The following is a 17,639-nucleotide window of genomic DNA, read 5'->3' on the forward strand; positions in this document are numbered from 1 at the left end:
CACTATAAGAGGTAGTCACAAAAAAATCCGAGCCCATTTGATGTAAGGGCCGACCTTATGGGAACCCGACTATGACCTTTACCACGGGCTTTACGGTGAAAGAAAACATTGCGAGGAAACCTTACCTTCAAATCTGCGCACTTTTTTTTCCCGCCGAGAGAGAATGAATTTTTCAGAAATTTTAATGGTCATTCTGAAGACGTACCTAATCTAATAGGTTGTCTTAGTTTGTTTATAACTTTTCGGAACAATTTATGAATTTAAAGAAAAAGAGTTCTATATTAAATATAATGACCGGATAACTCACGTCTTAAATCGAGTTAAGCTCGACATGTTTCGGGCTAATCGTAGCCCTTTGTCTTCGAGCAACGCGACTCAGCGGCTGCTGCAACACGCGCACCACGCGCGCGAGCTAAACTCGATTTAAGACGTGAGTTATCCGGGTCATTATATTTAATATGAGTGAGTCTCACGGTAGTTTCATGTCAAAAAGAGTTCTGTTATGACAATTACTACCTACATGATGACTTTAAGCAATTATGCGAGCGAATACGGACCCCTAATTTTACTAGTACTATAATAGTCTAGCTCTTGCCGCACTGCAAACTTTTGGGCTCGGAAACCCAAAGGGGCAATAAGAGTTTTTGCCTCCGACTACATTTCAGTTAGTAATTGAAGTTTGGTCTAGATTGTTCTGTCTGAGTTGTCCATTTCATCCTGTGACAGGGGTACCTCAACATGGCGTTCAATTTATATACATAGTGGAAAACAATTGTGGCCTTTAATTCTAGTACAATGCTTTAATTTATATAAAACTGCATTCGGAGATTTTCTAAAATTAATTAAAATAATTGGTCTCGGCTGGCAAGAGCTGGAAGAAGCTGCGCAAGATCAAGCCAAATAGAAAACTCTTCTACGAGCCCTATGTCCCTAGTGAGGGATAACAGGATCACATCATCATCATCATCAATTAAAACTTTCTTTCGTGTTCTTCGTATTAGAATTGATAAGTTATAAAACTAAAATTAATGTTAGATTTTATCTTTTTGTGTTTCAAAGACCAATTTTATCCCTAAACAATAATCCTATCAATTGGTACAGTAAAATAAAGTGAGCATTTTTTTAATTTTAGCTAGTTTGATTCCTGAGTGAAACAAGTGATTTTTTGAATGCAGTTTTGGTTCTTTAACATGACGACATACTATAGACGAGCTACTTAGTGTTTTAAATTAAAATATAAACAACCTTCGATACGTATGACGACGTATGTAAGTTAGATGTCGTGCAATAGGTACTTATTACTCTAATGGCCACCATTACGGAATAATTCACAATTAACTGGGGTTTATGGGTGACATTAATTTACACGCGCTATTGGGACCTTGTAAATACAACTTAGGTTGAATAGAAGTGCAAGAAGTGTGACTTTAATTTTGGGTTGTTTTTTTTTTATTGGACTGGAAGGCAAACGAGCAAGTGGGTCTCCTGATGGTAAGAGATCACCACCGCCCATAGAGACCTGCAACACCAGGGGTATTGCAGATGCGTTGCCAACCTAGAGGTTTAAGATGGGACACCTCAAGTGCCAGTAATTTCACCGGCTGTCTTACTCTCCACGCCGAAACACAACTGCTGCTTCACGGCAGGATTAGCGAGCAAGATGGTGGTAGCAATCCGGGCGGACCTTGCACAAGGTCCTACCACCTGCAAAAGTACTTAAGTTTAATCTAAAGCTTTTAATAAATGTTTCGTATAATATCGAAAATGAATTCTTCACAAATAAATTGTAAGCAAATCCAATGTTTGACAAGTGAATGTTTAAACAAATACCATTGTATTCAACTAGTATTTTCACCAAATTTCATGTAGTTAAAAAAATGTACTCGCATTATTTGACATTAACATTTTGTCGCTGGGCCCATAGAGTGCTGGTGTGGAGACCACGGACCACAAGAAGAAGTGTAGGCAGACCCCAGATGAGATGGTCTGATGATATAAAGAGTTACGCCGGACCGTACTGGCTCAGGAAGACGGAGAATAGGACGGAGTGGAGGAGATTAGGAGAGGGTTACATCCAGCAGTGGATAGATAAAGCCTGAAAAATAAGAGAGGAGAGAACATTTTGTTGAAGCCATAATAACAATGGGTGGTATTTTCTCATTCAAGATTTGTCTAATGGAACTATAAAGTAACCGCTTTGCGGTGGGCCTATTCCGCAAAATTTAGGCGCTTTTTGCGCCTTGACGCAATTGTAACTTAACTTTTTTTTCCAAAAAATCCTATTATACTGTATACAAATATATTAAGGTATAATTATAAATTGAAAATACAAACTGAAATAAAGATGCACAGAAAAATAAGACCATCACTGGGAATCGAACCCAGGTCCTCGGTAATCCGTACCGCGTGCTATACCGCTACACCACTGATGGTCAACGGTACCGACACGAATTTCCCCTATGCACCTCATATCTCAGCTTGTTTGTTTCTTACTTACCGGCGGTACCGTTGACCATCAGTGGTGTAGCGGTATAGCACGCGGTACGGATTACCGAGGACCTGGGTTCGATTCCCAGTGATGGTCTTATTTTTCTGTTTTTTCTGTGCATCTTTATTTCAGTTTGTATTTTCAATTTAGGTTTTACGGGATGACCGTAAAAGTAAAAATTTGGAATTGAAATAAAAAATACAAAAAGATTCCAAAAAACCAATCTTAAGGTATAATTATATTTGTGATCAGTCAACCCAGCGGTATCTTTAAAAAATATTCACCTGTTCATCTCGATGTACAAAGAATTCCACGTTTGCTCATAGGAGAGGGGACACGGGATATTAAATTCTAATTGTGGAATGTTAACTCATGCCCCGAATATTGAATAACCTCCGGCACTTCCGACGATGCTTGTAATGAAAGGCTTAGTTGTAGACCCGTGGCCGTATTGTCTAACGCCGTCTCTTTCTACCCTCACACTATACCGTGTGATAGAAAGAAGTGATGAAAACCATTCACCATTATTAGACGACCGGATGGCCAAGTGGTTAGAGAACCTGACTACGAAGCTTGAGGTCCGGGTTCGATTCCCGGCCGGGGCAGATATTTGTACGAATAATACGAATGTTTGATTTCGGGTCTTGGATGTTTAATATGTATTTAAGTATGTATTTATCTATATAAGTATGTTTATCCGTTGCCTAGTATTCATAGTACAAGCTTTGCTCAGTTTGGGACTAGGTCAATTGGTGTCAAGTGTCCAGAAAAACCAGAAAAAGAGACCAGCGCTGGGAATCGAACCCAGGTCCTTAGCATTCCGTGCTGCGTGCTATACCGCTACACCACCACTAAACAGGAGTACAGACATGAATTTCTCCTATGCACCACATATCTCAGCTTCATCATCATCATTAATTTAAGAGCTTAGCTCTTGTCGGTGGAGTAATCGCCACTCTTTTCGGTGCTCTGCCAGCGTTTTCAGCTCCTGATACGACATGACATTGACTTGTTTATTTCTTACTCAGTCACTTGAGCAGGGACACTAGCGACATCTATGCTATAGCCTTCATCGAGAAACTTTCAGAATTCAATTGCAACTAACCGCTCACCCGGACAAGAGATGTCGCTATTAAGCAATCAAATTAAGATTGATTTTTTGGAGTCTTTTTGTATTTTTTATTTCAACTCCAAACTGTGTTACTTTTACGGTCATCCCGTAAAATCCATATCAAAAATACAAGCTAAAACATATTATATGTAGATGCAAAAAAAAAACAGAAAAATAGACCAGCGCTGGGAATCAAATCCAGGTCCTCAGCATTCCCCGCTGCATGCTATACCGCTACACCACCACTGGACAGGAGTACAAACACGAATATCGATATGGATTTTACGGGATGACCATAAAAGTAACAAAGTTTGGAGTTGAAATAAAAAATACAAAAAGACTCCAAAAAACCAATCTTAAGTCAAGTGTCCCATTATATTTATTCATTATTATTATTTCTTTCTACCCTCTTGGTTTAGCAGTGTGAGAGAAAGAAAATGGTGGAAACTATTGGCATTCCAAGTGCGTTTGACAAGGCCTCTGGTCTTATAGATGATATTGATGATGAACCGACCGATTTCCGTCATGGCGTTCACTTCGACTCCTATTTGTTCGATTGGGCTATGCGTTCTAAAATGGCTTTTATCTTAGCTGTGAATGCACGCCCGCATTGACAGCAAGTGGCCAAGACGACGAGACGACGAGGGTAACCTCGTCGCGTTTAGGGTTGTTCCCACCTGTTACCACCAATTTTTACCAGTGCTAACAGCTGGGAATTTTTTCCCATCTTTTACCACTAAAGTACTCAGTGGTAACAACTGGAAAAAAAACCAGTAGTTACCACCAATTACTTTAGTGGGAACTGATAGGGAAAATATTCGCAATAAGATAAAATTACTCCATACGTATAGAATAGAAAAGAACCTTTTTTAATATGTTGACAATTAACTGCTGAAATTGAAAATGAATGCAGTGCTACTAATGGGATTTTTCCCATCTATACCAACTAAAGAAATTTGTGGTAACTACTGGGAAAAAAATCCCAGTTATTACCACCAAATTTGGTGGTAACAGATGGGCATTTTTATTCCCATTATTTACCAGTGGTAACAGGTGGGGAAAAAAATTCCAATAAATTGGCAATATGAACGTCTCGGGTAAAATGACTCGTTTTACGAGTATGCTCTTGTTGTACTATTTATGCTCTGCATGTGCATAAAGTAAAATATGTGTCAACAGCCACAAACAAAAAGGTTCTAAGTATCGCCGACTGTCTGTTATCCTCTATAGATTTTCGGACCATTAAAGGAAAAAACAGACTTATAGGATCAGTTTGTTGTTTGCTTATCTGTCTGAGAAGGACTAAGATGTCAAGCTGAAATGAATATCAAAATTTGATATTGTATTTAATACTTACTTAGTTTAGGTAGTTAGGTCTTAGGTAGATTGAAACAGTAAAAAAATCAATTTCTTAGTCAATGCAATTAAAAGGTACTGTCCGCATTTATTTACATACATCTTTTACTTACGTCAAATTATAAAAAAGTACTACTTTCATTGAAGATAGTTGTTTTCACGTTTTACAATAAATGGCGCTCGTGTTACAACCAGTTAACAACGCCATCTATTAAATAAAAGTAGCAAATATCCAACAGTTTCCTTTCATCGAAAGCTTAACAGTGTTTCTATAATAATACGGTTTGTATGAATACAAGGCTTAATAGGCTTTACATTATCAATAGACATACAAAGCTTACTTTTCCTTTATGAATTTAACGATTCTCTATCGTTTGCCCGAATTTCATATGCCCGAATGTATTGTTTTCTAGAATTTTCATTTGCCATAAAGTAATTTATTTCTGAAATACTCATTCCTTCGGAGTTGATATTAAACACACCTAACCTAACCTACTGCATTCTATATGATGACATTTGAAAAAATCCTGAAAACAGCACGGTTCTATATATTTTATGGCAAACGTTGGTATGGTAAGTGAAATTCGGGCAAATGAAATTCGGGCAAGTAAAGGTAAACGGAATTTAACAGGCACTTTATACCAAAATTGTGTACGTCAACGTTGTTTACAGGATATTATCGACTGAACGGAGCCGAGAAATTTAATCACGAAACCTTTGAGGGTGCGTTCTCTTACCAATCTCGTTCTGCGTAATCGGTTTAATTAATAACCATTCATTAGTTCTTTCTTTCTTTCATTAGTTGTGAATAATTAATAGCATTTTCGTATTTTAATCAATGTTTTGTGAACTGATCGGCTTTGCCCGAATCTTGTGTGGGGAGTTGCGGAAATGTTAATATTTTCTTTCGAAATGAAACCGAATGAAAATGAACCGTATGTTATGAAAATGTATATTAGGTAGGTTTCTTAATATGCTCGGCCTCTTTTTCTTCAATTGTTCAAAAAATATTGGTGATTAAAATGAAGATTATGCTATAACAATGTCATCATAATAGAATAAGGAACTTACTCCGATACTGAAGTAATAACGATATTTATACCTTATCAGCCATTCCCGCGGTTTCGTCTCCATTTCAGTTTCTTTTGTACCTACATTATTTTGTTAATCTTTTTATGTTATAACCTTGTTCTGACTATAATGAAAGCAACAAAAAAATAACTATTCAATTCAGTGCCGTCGTTTGGAAGTTATGCAGGTACATACATTTCAGCGATTTATTTTTATTACTTATAACTTATTTATTTATTTTAATATAGACACGTCATCTCGGCCTTTATGCTTAAGAGAATTCTCCCTAATTTTGTAATTGTCGTGTAAAGTTGACCTCTATTTTTTGTCGACTTTTGAGCTCCTGTAATTCTGATATTACACATTTATATGAAAATTACGTCTAGTCCATACTTAAAAAATATCATATTAAATATAATGACCCGGATAACTCACGTCTTAAATCGAGTTTAGCTCGACATGTTTCGGGCTAATCCGTAGCCCTTCGTCTTCGGAGTTCGGGGGCGGATTATATTTAATATGAGTGAGTCTCACGGTAGTTTCATGTTCAAAATTAAAAAATATCATCTACTTCTGTTGCCTAGTTTTCTAATGAGAGCGGGACCAGGTTTGTATGGAGAATGGATCCAAGGGACATCTCTTAAGTCTCACTGTAGAACACACAGACCTCTCAGAATCGCTTAGCAAGCTCAATGCGAATTGGGAAATACACACTCGCCATTGAATTTCCTTGCAGTGTGCAGATTTCCCCACGATTTTTCCCTTCAGCGTAAATAGTAAATTTCAGATTTCACAGGTTCCAAATTCAAAGGTGCGAGCCCGGGTCAAGCTACTAAGCTGCCTCGATTTTTTTCATTATATACACCTATTTAGAATTATAATACGGTATTTGACTATTTTGTATATGTTTTATAAATTAAAACTACACAATGCCTGTTATCGAATAGAAAAACAATTTTTAAGCTACCTTTACAAATAACAAAGTTATAAAGGTTTGAAATTCAAGATTAGACAGAGAAAGACATACTGGCATTTGACGTCACACGCCAGTATCGCCATACTTGCTGCATAGAGAAGTGTTTGAGAAAGAGACAGGTATATAGATTTTTCAAAAAAACACTATAAATCCTATTTTCAATCGATTTAAATTTTCTCTTCGCTAAACACTATCTGTATATCTATATTTTCATAATAATATTAAGATATGGCAAAATCAGGAGTTGTCAAATACCATATTGGAATAAAAAAAACAAGTATAGTATCGTTGGTAATGGTTTATTCAAACATTTTCATGAAAGATTAAAACATGGTCGATCTTGTAATGAGGCTTTTACTATAATGTTAAGTCAGATTGAGTTTCACAATAATGTATTATATTAAACCTAAAATTGCTAAACGTGGCTCTGAAGCCGTAACGTTTCGTGTGCTCTGCCCACCACATTTGGGAATACAGGCGTGATGTTTGTGTGTGTGTATTATATTATTACTAAACTTTATAAATTTTGTGTGAAGCCATAAAATTTTGAGCTAAGCGCCCAGCGTACATTAAGTACACTGTATCTATGTCCTTGGCAGTTTGGACATAAACATATGTTGGCTAGACTCGTACATTGCACACTGGGCGTTTAGTAGATCTCGTTACTTTTTTTTTGGGGGGGCACGAGGCTATAACCCCTACTTCCCTACTAATATTATAAATGCGAAAGTAACTCTGTCTGTCTGTCTGTCTGTCTGTTACGCTTTCACGTCGAAACCACTGAACCGATTTTGATGAAATTTGGTATATAGGTATTTTGAACCCCAAGGATCAACATAGGATACCTTTTATTTCGGTAGAGGGCGCCACCGCGCGATAACCTGGATCCGCGCAGACAAAGTCGCGGGCATAAGCTAGTGCTATATATACCACCCAAATGAAAATAGGGGTAACGTGAGTTTCATTGGTAAAATGAAAACACTGACAAATGTATTTTTTTTAAACATAACTTGTCACAAAATGGGTTTATTGATACACATCATAACACGATATAAATACTACTCATTTAATTGTATTAAGATAAAAATGCACACTTATTTTTGGTTATATTTTACCGACGAAACTCAAATGGCTCTTATTTTGTTTTGAACCCCCGACGCAAAAAGAGGGGTGTTATAAGTTTGACTGCTATGTGTGTCTGTCTGTGGCACCGTAGCTTTAAAAAGGGTGGACAGATTTAAATGCGTTTTTTTATTTGAAAGCAGGTTTTCTAGCACTGGTTCTTAGATATGTTTTATCAAAATCAGGTTAGCCGTTTTTGAGATATTGAACTTTGAAGTGACAAAGTCGAGGGTTTACCAAACTGTTTGTTGGTTAGGTTATGGTTGGTATATTTGATATCCACTGTGTTACATTTGCACAAAAAAAATAAGTGACAACCCATTGACTGACAAGGGAATTCATTATGAAACTTACTGTGAAAACGTTCTACTCCTTTTACAGCGGTCAGGCATCACACATTGTATTATTTATTTTGCCATTAGACATTTTCTTGAATAACATTTCCCAATAGTTAGTTAAAGTTCGTCTCAGGTTAAATTTAACTGTTTACCGATAACGCTGTAAGCACCTTTTATATCCCTTATAAATCAAAATATTATAAGTAAATACGTAACACGTCGTGATCTTTTATTGAAATAAAATAATATCCTCAATCTGACAGTTTGAAACAATAAAAAAATTCAACATTAGAAAAATATATAGATCCTATGAAAATTACAATGGTTAGTAAACATTGATTACTAACAGCATGGTTGCTAAATGGAACAATATTTTCATAACTACTATCCTTAATCTATATTTAAAGAATATTCAAGATAAACGTTCGTTTTGTTAAACCAACAATGTGCCACATAAAAAATGCCTCAGTTACAAAAATCGTTATTTTCGTAAGTTACAAACATCCAGATACATTAAGTAAAACACAATTAGGTAAGTAAAGATAAAAAAGGCCTAAAAATGTAGGCGCTCTAATGAATGGACATGAGTTTTACAATACATAATCAGGATGATTTGGTACTTTTAGGGCCTGTTACACCACTTGTCGACTAACTTTAAGTGTCAGATAAAAGTAATGCCGTCTTTGTTTATTCGGACAAAACAAACAGAGACGGCATTACTGATATCCGTCACTTAAAGTTAGCCGACAAGTGGTGAAACAGGCCCTTAATATGTAGAAATGTAGTGGTATTTTAAATTGTGTTGATTGACACAGGTCTTTGTGTTAATTGGTTTTATGATAAGTCCAGATGTAGCACAGTGTAATCTTAACCTAAACGAAAAATTCAACAGCCATTTTATAGGTTTTATAAAACCCATCTACCCTAATGCGAGCTAACTACAAAGTTACGTAGTTTTTGGCACATTTGTGGAAAATTTAAGTAAAAATAAACTTTTCAGGGCTGACAAGATATAGGTACATCGTTGCTATTGGTTTAAAATAAAAGAAAAAAAATGCAGGATAAGACATTATAATATCTTCATATTTTAGGTGTACAGTATACCTTGGCTTAAATTCCTGTCGTTTAAAACCACGAGGATGCAGCCATTGCTGTGGTTCGAGTTAACTTTGTCAAAGTCTCCAAGCATAAAATTTTAAAGAGATCCCTTTTTGTTCATTTAAATTTAATTGCGAATCTAAAAATTGGCAAAATTTACTTTGAGAAGACGCTGAAATTTTTAACATTATTAACAATATAATTTTTGGCAAGATACTTTAAAAACTTCGCTTACTATAATACGATTTCTTTACCATCACTGTTTCGTCTTTCATTTACAAAATATACAAAAAATACGTTACACAAACGCCTTTTAACTAGTCTTGGTCGAGATGAATTTCAAATTAGTTACCCAAATTTTATTTTACAAACTTTAAAATTGATATAATTAAAATCTTACATCGATCTAACGGGAGACATTAAAGGGCATTGGGGTTTCACTTGTCTTTATTATACAATTCACATTTATCTAAACTATAATTGATTTAATAAGAATTGTTATTAGGGCTGTTATCGCTTGAACTACTGACTAAAATAGTATCCATTGTTTTGTTGGCATCAATAACATTTGAATTAATTTCATCTTTGGTATATGAATTGTCCGTGAAATCACTCGCTTCGATATCTACATTATGATTTTCACATTCTACGTTACTTTCACTATCTTGTCCACTATCTAAGTTTATACAATTATCTTCGACATCTCTAGAGGAAGTATCAGGACTAGAATCTTTTTCTTTTTTATCTGGCAGATCGGGTGGTCGCACAGTAGAGAGAGTACTCGTGAGAAATGATGATTGTAGGTGGTACCCGGGTAGTAGTTTTGGTTGCAATGGTAGCATGAGGTCTAGGGCGCCGGTGGTTGCAGGTCTTGGTTGCAGGGGTGGGGCCGTCATCAAGGGTGGTTGCAATGACGCTAGGGAAATGGCTCCGGCTTGCGTGTTCACGATTGGACTTTCAACTGCAATAGAAACTTGTGTCAGCATTCGATATTTTAAAGGGGAGATAATCTACCACACAGGATGTTAAGTTTAAAGAAACAAAGCAAGTCACACTTTGCGGCCATTTTTACATGCTTTATTTTGAATATTCATGGGTTTACTTAAGTTAGGTATTTTATAAATCTTGAGTGGTGGATTAATATGTGTCCATTTTGAATATATAAAGATGTGCCAGGTGCATTCAATATAAGGTTAAATTTGTCACCAGGAAGAAGTTATACTGTTTTCAATCAAATAATAGCTAATTTATTATTCGTTGCTGTATCGTTAATAGGAGTGTCAACTTTAAATTAGTTTGCCCTATTTACGCCAGCTTAAAGTTTTTTTGGTCTGAATTATTTACATCGTTTTCAACTAAATGGTTGTTAACTTTTTGTAACTCCTTGGATGTTCAAAATGTTACTTTCGGCGGCCGATCGTAACATCCGCCAGATCACGAAATTCCTAGGCATATCATGAAATGGCGCCATTTCATGATATGCCTAAAAGTTGGCCAGGCATATCACGATGTGCCTGAGAAACAATACGGCAGATCGATTAGAGCAACGCATTCGTCGATATTCCTAGCTCTATTCCGGGCACATCGTGATATGCCGAAAAAAAAAGAAAAATTTAGGTATGACGAGCGAAGCGAGGTGTGGTTAGTATTAATTGTGACCACAACGCACGAGCCGAGCGAGCGAAGCGAGCGTGCCGCGGTAGCGTCCGGCGAAGTGCCAGAGCCGATATGGCGGCGTTTCATGATATGCCTAGGAATTTCATGATTTGTGTAAAGGTCACTAGGTAAATCGTTAAACGTTGAGTTTTGAATGATATGGCGGATGTCCCTTAGCCAATTCGTGATTTGGCGGATTTTACGATCGGCCGCTGACATTACTAAACATTACATCAGCTATTATTTGTAATTATAACGCTATAGGAAGACTATAGTAGGACGGTTTTGCCTCTTATCAGGAGTGGGAGGTGGCTGTATGATCAGGATGGTGGGTTGTTTACCAATTGGTGCCCTCGCTTGAAGAGGCTGCATCGATGCTGTTGACGGTCGAGTCAGGATGTTCGGTGGACCCTGGAGGGCCAGGCCGATCATATTCATACCGTTAACCCCTGTGATAAAATAAAGTACAAATAAATGATTTATTTTGGTCAAACATTATAAACAACAAATGTGTCGGGCCATAAACTAGACTAAGTCTGTATCAGAGCCTCTTTAGACCCATGTAAATTTCAATAAATAGTATTTTTAAACTTAAAGACAATCCGCAAAAGTTGATATTTGCTTTGAAGTATATTCTAAATTTAGGACGATTAGCCTTACCTACGAGATTAGGCGTTGGTGAGTGGGATAAAAAATAATAAAAAGCAGAGAACATAAATTTAAAAGTCGTGTAAACACTGAGTTTGTAACGTTGATAAACACAAGGCCAATTATTACTAATGAAATTAGAGTTGCAGGCAATGTAATATTTTTATTCTAGGTCACGATATAATACCTATTTGAGCCTTAAATAAATGTCCTCATTCGAGAACATAAAGAAACCAGCCGAATATCCACGTAAGCCCATAATTTTTAGTAACGCGTGTTACTTAATAAAAGAAACGAAAAGCGATCGTTTCTTAGAAATTATACGGCTCGCAAGTATTTCATGAATACCTAATGCTTTCAGTTGATTGCCCTGCAGGTGGCGCCATCCATCGAAAGTCACATGTAACTACTAAGCGCCATCTGTTATTTCTAGTGTGTAACTAACCGAACTTGTTCCCTCCAGGTGGTATGTCTTTCAGAACGACGGGGTGTTTAACTGCGTTAACCCGCCGATTGGAGGCGGTGACGTCGCGTTTTCTTCTTGGTTGCTCCACCGGCAAAACGCGGCGGCGCTTCTTAGGAAGTTTTGACCGCGCCTGTGGATAGAGGGCACTGTTGTCAATTTTGTGGTTTAATGACAGCGTTGGTACTAAAATCACAAAGACTGCGCCGCTCAGTGTGAGCTACAAGTACTACTGACATGAGTGAGAACTATTTGAAACAAAGTAAACTTTTTACTAGACTACATAAAAAAGAGAGAGTTTTATGTTTAGGGTTCATGTAAGTATCTAATGTGAATTACTTCATTGCACCATAAGTTGCGAACGACGCAACTAATTTTAATAATTAGGGCACCATTCAATTATTAGCGATTGTTATCAGCGATTTCATATAAAATATAAGGTAACTCGGCGGCAATCGACTTATAGTGCTGCCAGGCTACTACTACACATTTCCTTAATTATAAACCAGTGTGGCCAACACAGGAAGTGTAAAATTGTGTTTTATTTTTATGTATTTATGAAAATCTGTTCGTCAAAAAAAAACCTTGATGAACGGGTCTACAGCAAAATATTGAGAAGCCAAATTGCAAACGACGCAAAACAAATTTCCGTTCAATTCGATGACGAAAAACCGTGTATCAATTTGAGCGAATCCTCCCCTGTGCAGTAAAAACTCTAGTGCACATCCTATGCGGCGATTACCGGGTGCATATAAACCATATACTTTGTATTGAGAACATAGGTTTCTATCAAGTTTGTAGCAATGCTGGTCTTTCCGAAAGCGCTGGTAGTAAAGGCACAATGTAAAAGAGCATGTTGCGGTCTACTTACAGAATTTAAACGTTTTTATTTGGAGCGTTTTTTTTTTTCAGCACTATTACACTATGTGTTAAACAGACCTTTGTTATCGTCGTTTATTTTCGACTTATCGATTTCGCTTTTTCTTTGATTAAACGATCTCTCATATCTATTTTGTTAGTGGCACGATCTCTATACTTCTTTAGTCGAACGATCTCTATACTTCTTTATTCGAACGATCTCTATACTTCTTTAGTCGAACGATCTTTTTACTTTTTTTTGTCAAACGATCTCTCAACTGTTTTTTACTAAACAATTTTTCTACGTCTTTGACCGAACGATTTCTCTATTTCTCAAGTTATTTATGAGTTAGGCCAAGTTAAAATAAATTTACTTTTATCTCTCCTGCATTGTCGATTTAAATTCTAGTCAGAAAGATCATCATTCGACCAATCATTTCATAAGGAAAAAAAATACCATTCGATACCTACATACATTATGGGTATATAATAATATAGGTACCCGTTTAGGACGTCACATTGTAAGTTTGCTACATTTTGATACTCAGAAGACTAGTTGCTAGTTATTATTAGTTGGAAAGCATGATTTTCGGTTGTTAAGTGAGCATATTTTTGTATTTTCACATTAAAATCAGTGATCGTGAATACCAAAATTTAAGTTTCTAGAGCAATACACAGAGCCCGGAATTTTCGCGGCATTTTTGATCTGTCATAGTGACTTCGCACGTATCGACTTCCGATATTCAATATCGATATATCGATACACAACATATTTTAAAATATTAAAAGTAGGTCACCAAAAGACGGTTTTACCGTTAAAGAGCGATCTCTTCCAATTAACTATCGAGTAGTCGAAGATGTGAAATAGACATAAGTAAATACGCATTATGCAATGAAAACAATGAATAGTTAACAATTTCTAATTTAATAATTTAATTTCACATTCAAAGTCTGTTGTAGTGCTAATAAGTGTTCCATTATTATTATTTTACGATAATATCATTATCGATATCATTTAGTCTTTAAATGAGAAGTCACTATGACAGATCAAGAATGCTAAAACAGGCAGACAGATAAAAACTTAAACTTCCTCCTTGCTAGTGCACACACCCGTCTTATAAATGTATTATTTAAGTTCCTAAAAATTAACAAATTATATCTTTAGGTAGTATCATAATTTTATGTTTGTGTTGTTTATTTTAGGATCTCATCCGAGTACCGAGCACTGAAGCTACAGTACAACGGCCAACCGATAGAGTCTTTTCCAACGTCGACATTGACGGAATCATCGATAGAATCGATGGAGCTATCTTTTTTTTTATTGGATTTAATTGAACCCCCACTGTGATAGAATCTACCTAAATACCTGTCGGCCTGTATGGTTAGCGTGGACCTGATTAGGCTAGTGACGTGGGTGCAGGTATTTTCTTCCTGTTAGCGGAAGCTGAATAAAATAACAGCGGGTACGAGAATGTGTCAGCATTTTGCAAGAAATTTTTGAGTATTCTCGCTCTGAATATAGACGATGTATGATACAGTTTTCGTTGCTTAAGTTTCAACCGATATACAGGTATGAACTAAGGATATCTTACCAATTGAATTTATTGTACTAATATAATAACGAGTAGATCTTTCTCTTGTTCTTGGAGTGGATTCACAAAGATAACGCCGTGTATATTATGCTATGCATAAAAATAGAATTGTTTTTGGAAAAAATTACACATCCAGATTAATTTAAGTTTTTTTTTCACATTACGTTAAATTCAGTATGCAGTGGTAGGATAGATGAAAATAAATAAATTTAGATGGAATTTAGTATGGAGATATTTGGAGACCCTGAGAAGGGCATAATGATAATTTTTATCCCGGATAATTGGATGATTCCCACGGGATAGCGACAAACTAATTCTTCGCAGCCGAAGTTGCGAGCGACAGCTAGTGTATAATATAAATGGCTTTATATATTCATAGGTTCATCCCAGCCTATACACGTCCCACTGCTGGGCACAGGCCTCCTCTCAGAACAAGAGGGCTTGGGCCATAGTTCCCATGCGGCAGTGCGGAATGGGAACTTCACACACACCATTGAATTGCTTCGCAGGTTTGTGCAGGTTTCCTCACGATGTTTTCCTTCACCGCAAAGCTCGTGGTAAATTTCAAATGTAATTCCGAATATGAATTTCGAAAAACTCAGAGGTGCGAGCCGGGGTTTGAACCCACGACCCTCTGCTTGAGAGGCGATGGGTCAAACCACTAGGCCACCACGGCTTTATATATTAATTGCAAATAATTTATTGAATCAGTCGTTACTTTCCATACCAATGAACTAAAACATTGCCAAAGTAATTAATACCAAAGTAGTTCGTTCAGTTAATTTTTATATTGCAACAAAATTTTCAACCGCGTTAACTTTTGTTACCATATAAAAGATAATATTTCGCGTGGCGTAATAAAAACAAAAGACAGACAGTTTCACAGGGTGGCGAATTATGTCCGGAGAATGACAAAGTGCCGGGATAAATATTTAATAGGAAAACACGTCAGGTCACTTTCTTTGGGGGAGAAGAGACAACATAATATTATGTTACGTTTCTCATATTTTTAGGGTTCCGGAGCCAAAACGGCAAAAACGGAACCCTTATAGTTTCGCCATGTCTGTCTGTCTGTCTGTCCGTCCGTCCGCGGCTTTGCTCAGGGAGGTAATTTTGCGCGAATATGTATGTCAACTATGCCGACAAAATGGTACAATAAAAATAAAAAAAAATGTTTTTAGTATACCTCCCATAGACGTAAAGTGGGGGTGATTTTTTTTTCCTCATCCAACCTTGTAGTATGGGGAATCGTTGAATAGGTCTTTTAAAATCATTAGGGGGTTGCTAAAACGATTTTTCTATTCAGTGATTTGTTTGCAAAATATTCAACTTTAAAGTGCAAATTTTCATTAAAATCGAGCGTCTCCCCCTCTAAAATCTAAACCGGTGGGTGGAAAATTTTGAAAAAATTAAGAATGGTAGTAAATATATCAAACTTTCAAGGAAAACTATAACGGCTAAGTTTGCTTGAGAATTATTAGTAGTTTAAGAGTAAATAGCAGCCTAAAGTATAAAATAATATACCTAAACTTGTAAGATTCCGTATAAATAAAATACGAAATCCTTAGAAAAATATTACTTTTTTTTTCGTAATGGCTACGGAACCCTATTTTGGAAATTTAGAAACTTTTTTGTTTGCGGCTGTTGACACATGATTACCTTGGTCTTAGACGAAGATTTAACTTTATGCCTTAGAGCATAACAAGTAATTTTACGTCGCCTAGATCCAGCATAAACACAAACTTTACGAGCGTGAGAAGTGAAAAAGAATTTTGTCCGCTTGTTGTGTGCCATTTTACAGTTAATAAGATTTACTGTATTTCAGAGCCGGGAAATGTATGCAAATCTCATACGGACGTGATGGGCGTTGACTCGCCTTTTTAACCCACCCACTGAATTTTATTGAAAAACCGAGGAACTAAATTTAGCCTCTCCATATACAGTATCCTACTAATATATATTTTTTTCACTTAGTTCTAATTGGTCCTTCACTGTGTTTTTTTCTTTGTTTATGATGACTTTGAATCAATGTTATAACACACACACACACACACACACACACACACACACACAAACATCACGCCTGTATTCCCAAATAGGGTAGGCAGAGCACACGAAACGTTACCGCTTCGGAGCCACTTATAGCAATTTATTATTTATTTTATTTTTTATTTTAGCTATATAAGAACTTAATAAATTAAATAAAAACAGGTTTTTTTAATTATTTAAATGACTATTTATTAAATGATATTGACCCGGATAACTCGCGTCTTAAAGGGTTACGGATTTGCCGGAAACAAGTCGAATGTTCCTTAGTAGCCCTTCTTCTTAGGATGCGTATTATCGAGTTAAGGTAAAAGTCCGAGTGTTCGACACGCTAATGCCCAATAGATGACACCTTACTGTCAATGAACTAAAATAATTTCTTTGCTCACCCGCGACCTTAATGTCATTTTTATTGCTACTGACATAAAATTAAAAATGACAACTATTGGGGCAGTGACGAACACTCTTACGTTTACCTTATCGAGTTTTAGCCAGAGCAAACTTCAATCGCCTGGGTAAAGTAAGTACTTACTTACTATTTTAAATATTTCTTTATTAACCAATGAACTAAAAGAATTTCCTTGCTCACCCGCGACCTTAGGTGAGTCTAACATCTGGTAGCATGGTGTACGGTTGTGTGACTCTGAAGATGAGCACTGGTTGAGTTCGAAACGCGTAAGTGTGGTGTGGTGGTGGTGATAGATGGGTTTGTGTGATTTGTGTGTGTTCTTACAGTGTGGAGGTGGAACTGCATGAACACGCATATTTTGCCTAAGCTTAACTATGTATACTTAGGTGAGCAAGGATTTTTTTTTA

At 36.4% G+C, this 17,639-nt stretch overlaps 1 protein-coding gene across 2 annotated transcripts in view; it reads right to left on the reverse strand.

Moving 5' to 3' along the window:
- Window positions 1-7,294: 7,294 nt before the first annotated feature.
- LOC141441078 (potassium voltage-gated channel protein Shaw-like) overlaps window positions 7,295-17,639 on the reverse strand; it is a 276,603-nt gene continuing 266,258 nt past the window's right edge. For both annotated transcript variants that reach the window (XM_074105716.1, XM_074105715.1), the window contains exons 9-11: window positions 12,310-12,460; window positions 11,558-11,665; window positions 7,295-10,521 (exon numbers count right to left, since the gene is read on the reverse strand). In XM_074105716.1, coding sequence (XP_073961817.1) covers window positions 10,046-10,521; window positions 11,558-11,665; window positions 12,310-12,460 — 735 coding nt within the window. In that variant the 3' untranslated portion in view covers window positions 7,295-10,045. The remainder of the gene's footprint in view (window positions 10,522-11,557; window positions 11,666-12,309; window positions 12,461-17,639) is intronic.

This window comes from Choristoneura fumiferana, chromosome 23 (genome assembly GCF_025370935.1).
Source record: "Choristoneura fumiferana chromosome 23, NRCan_CFum_1, whole genome shotgun sequence".
NCBI classification, from domain to species: domain Eukaryota; kingdom Metazoa; phylum Arthropoda; class Insecta; order Lepidoptera; family Tortricidae; genus Choristoneura; species Choristoneura fumiferana.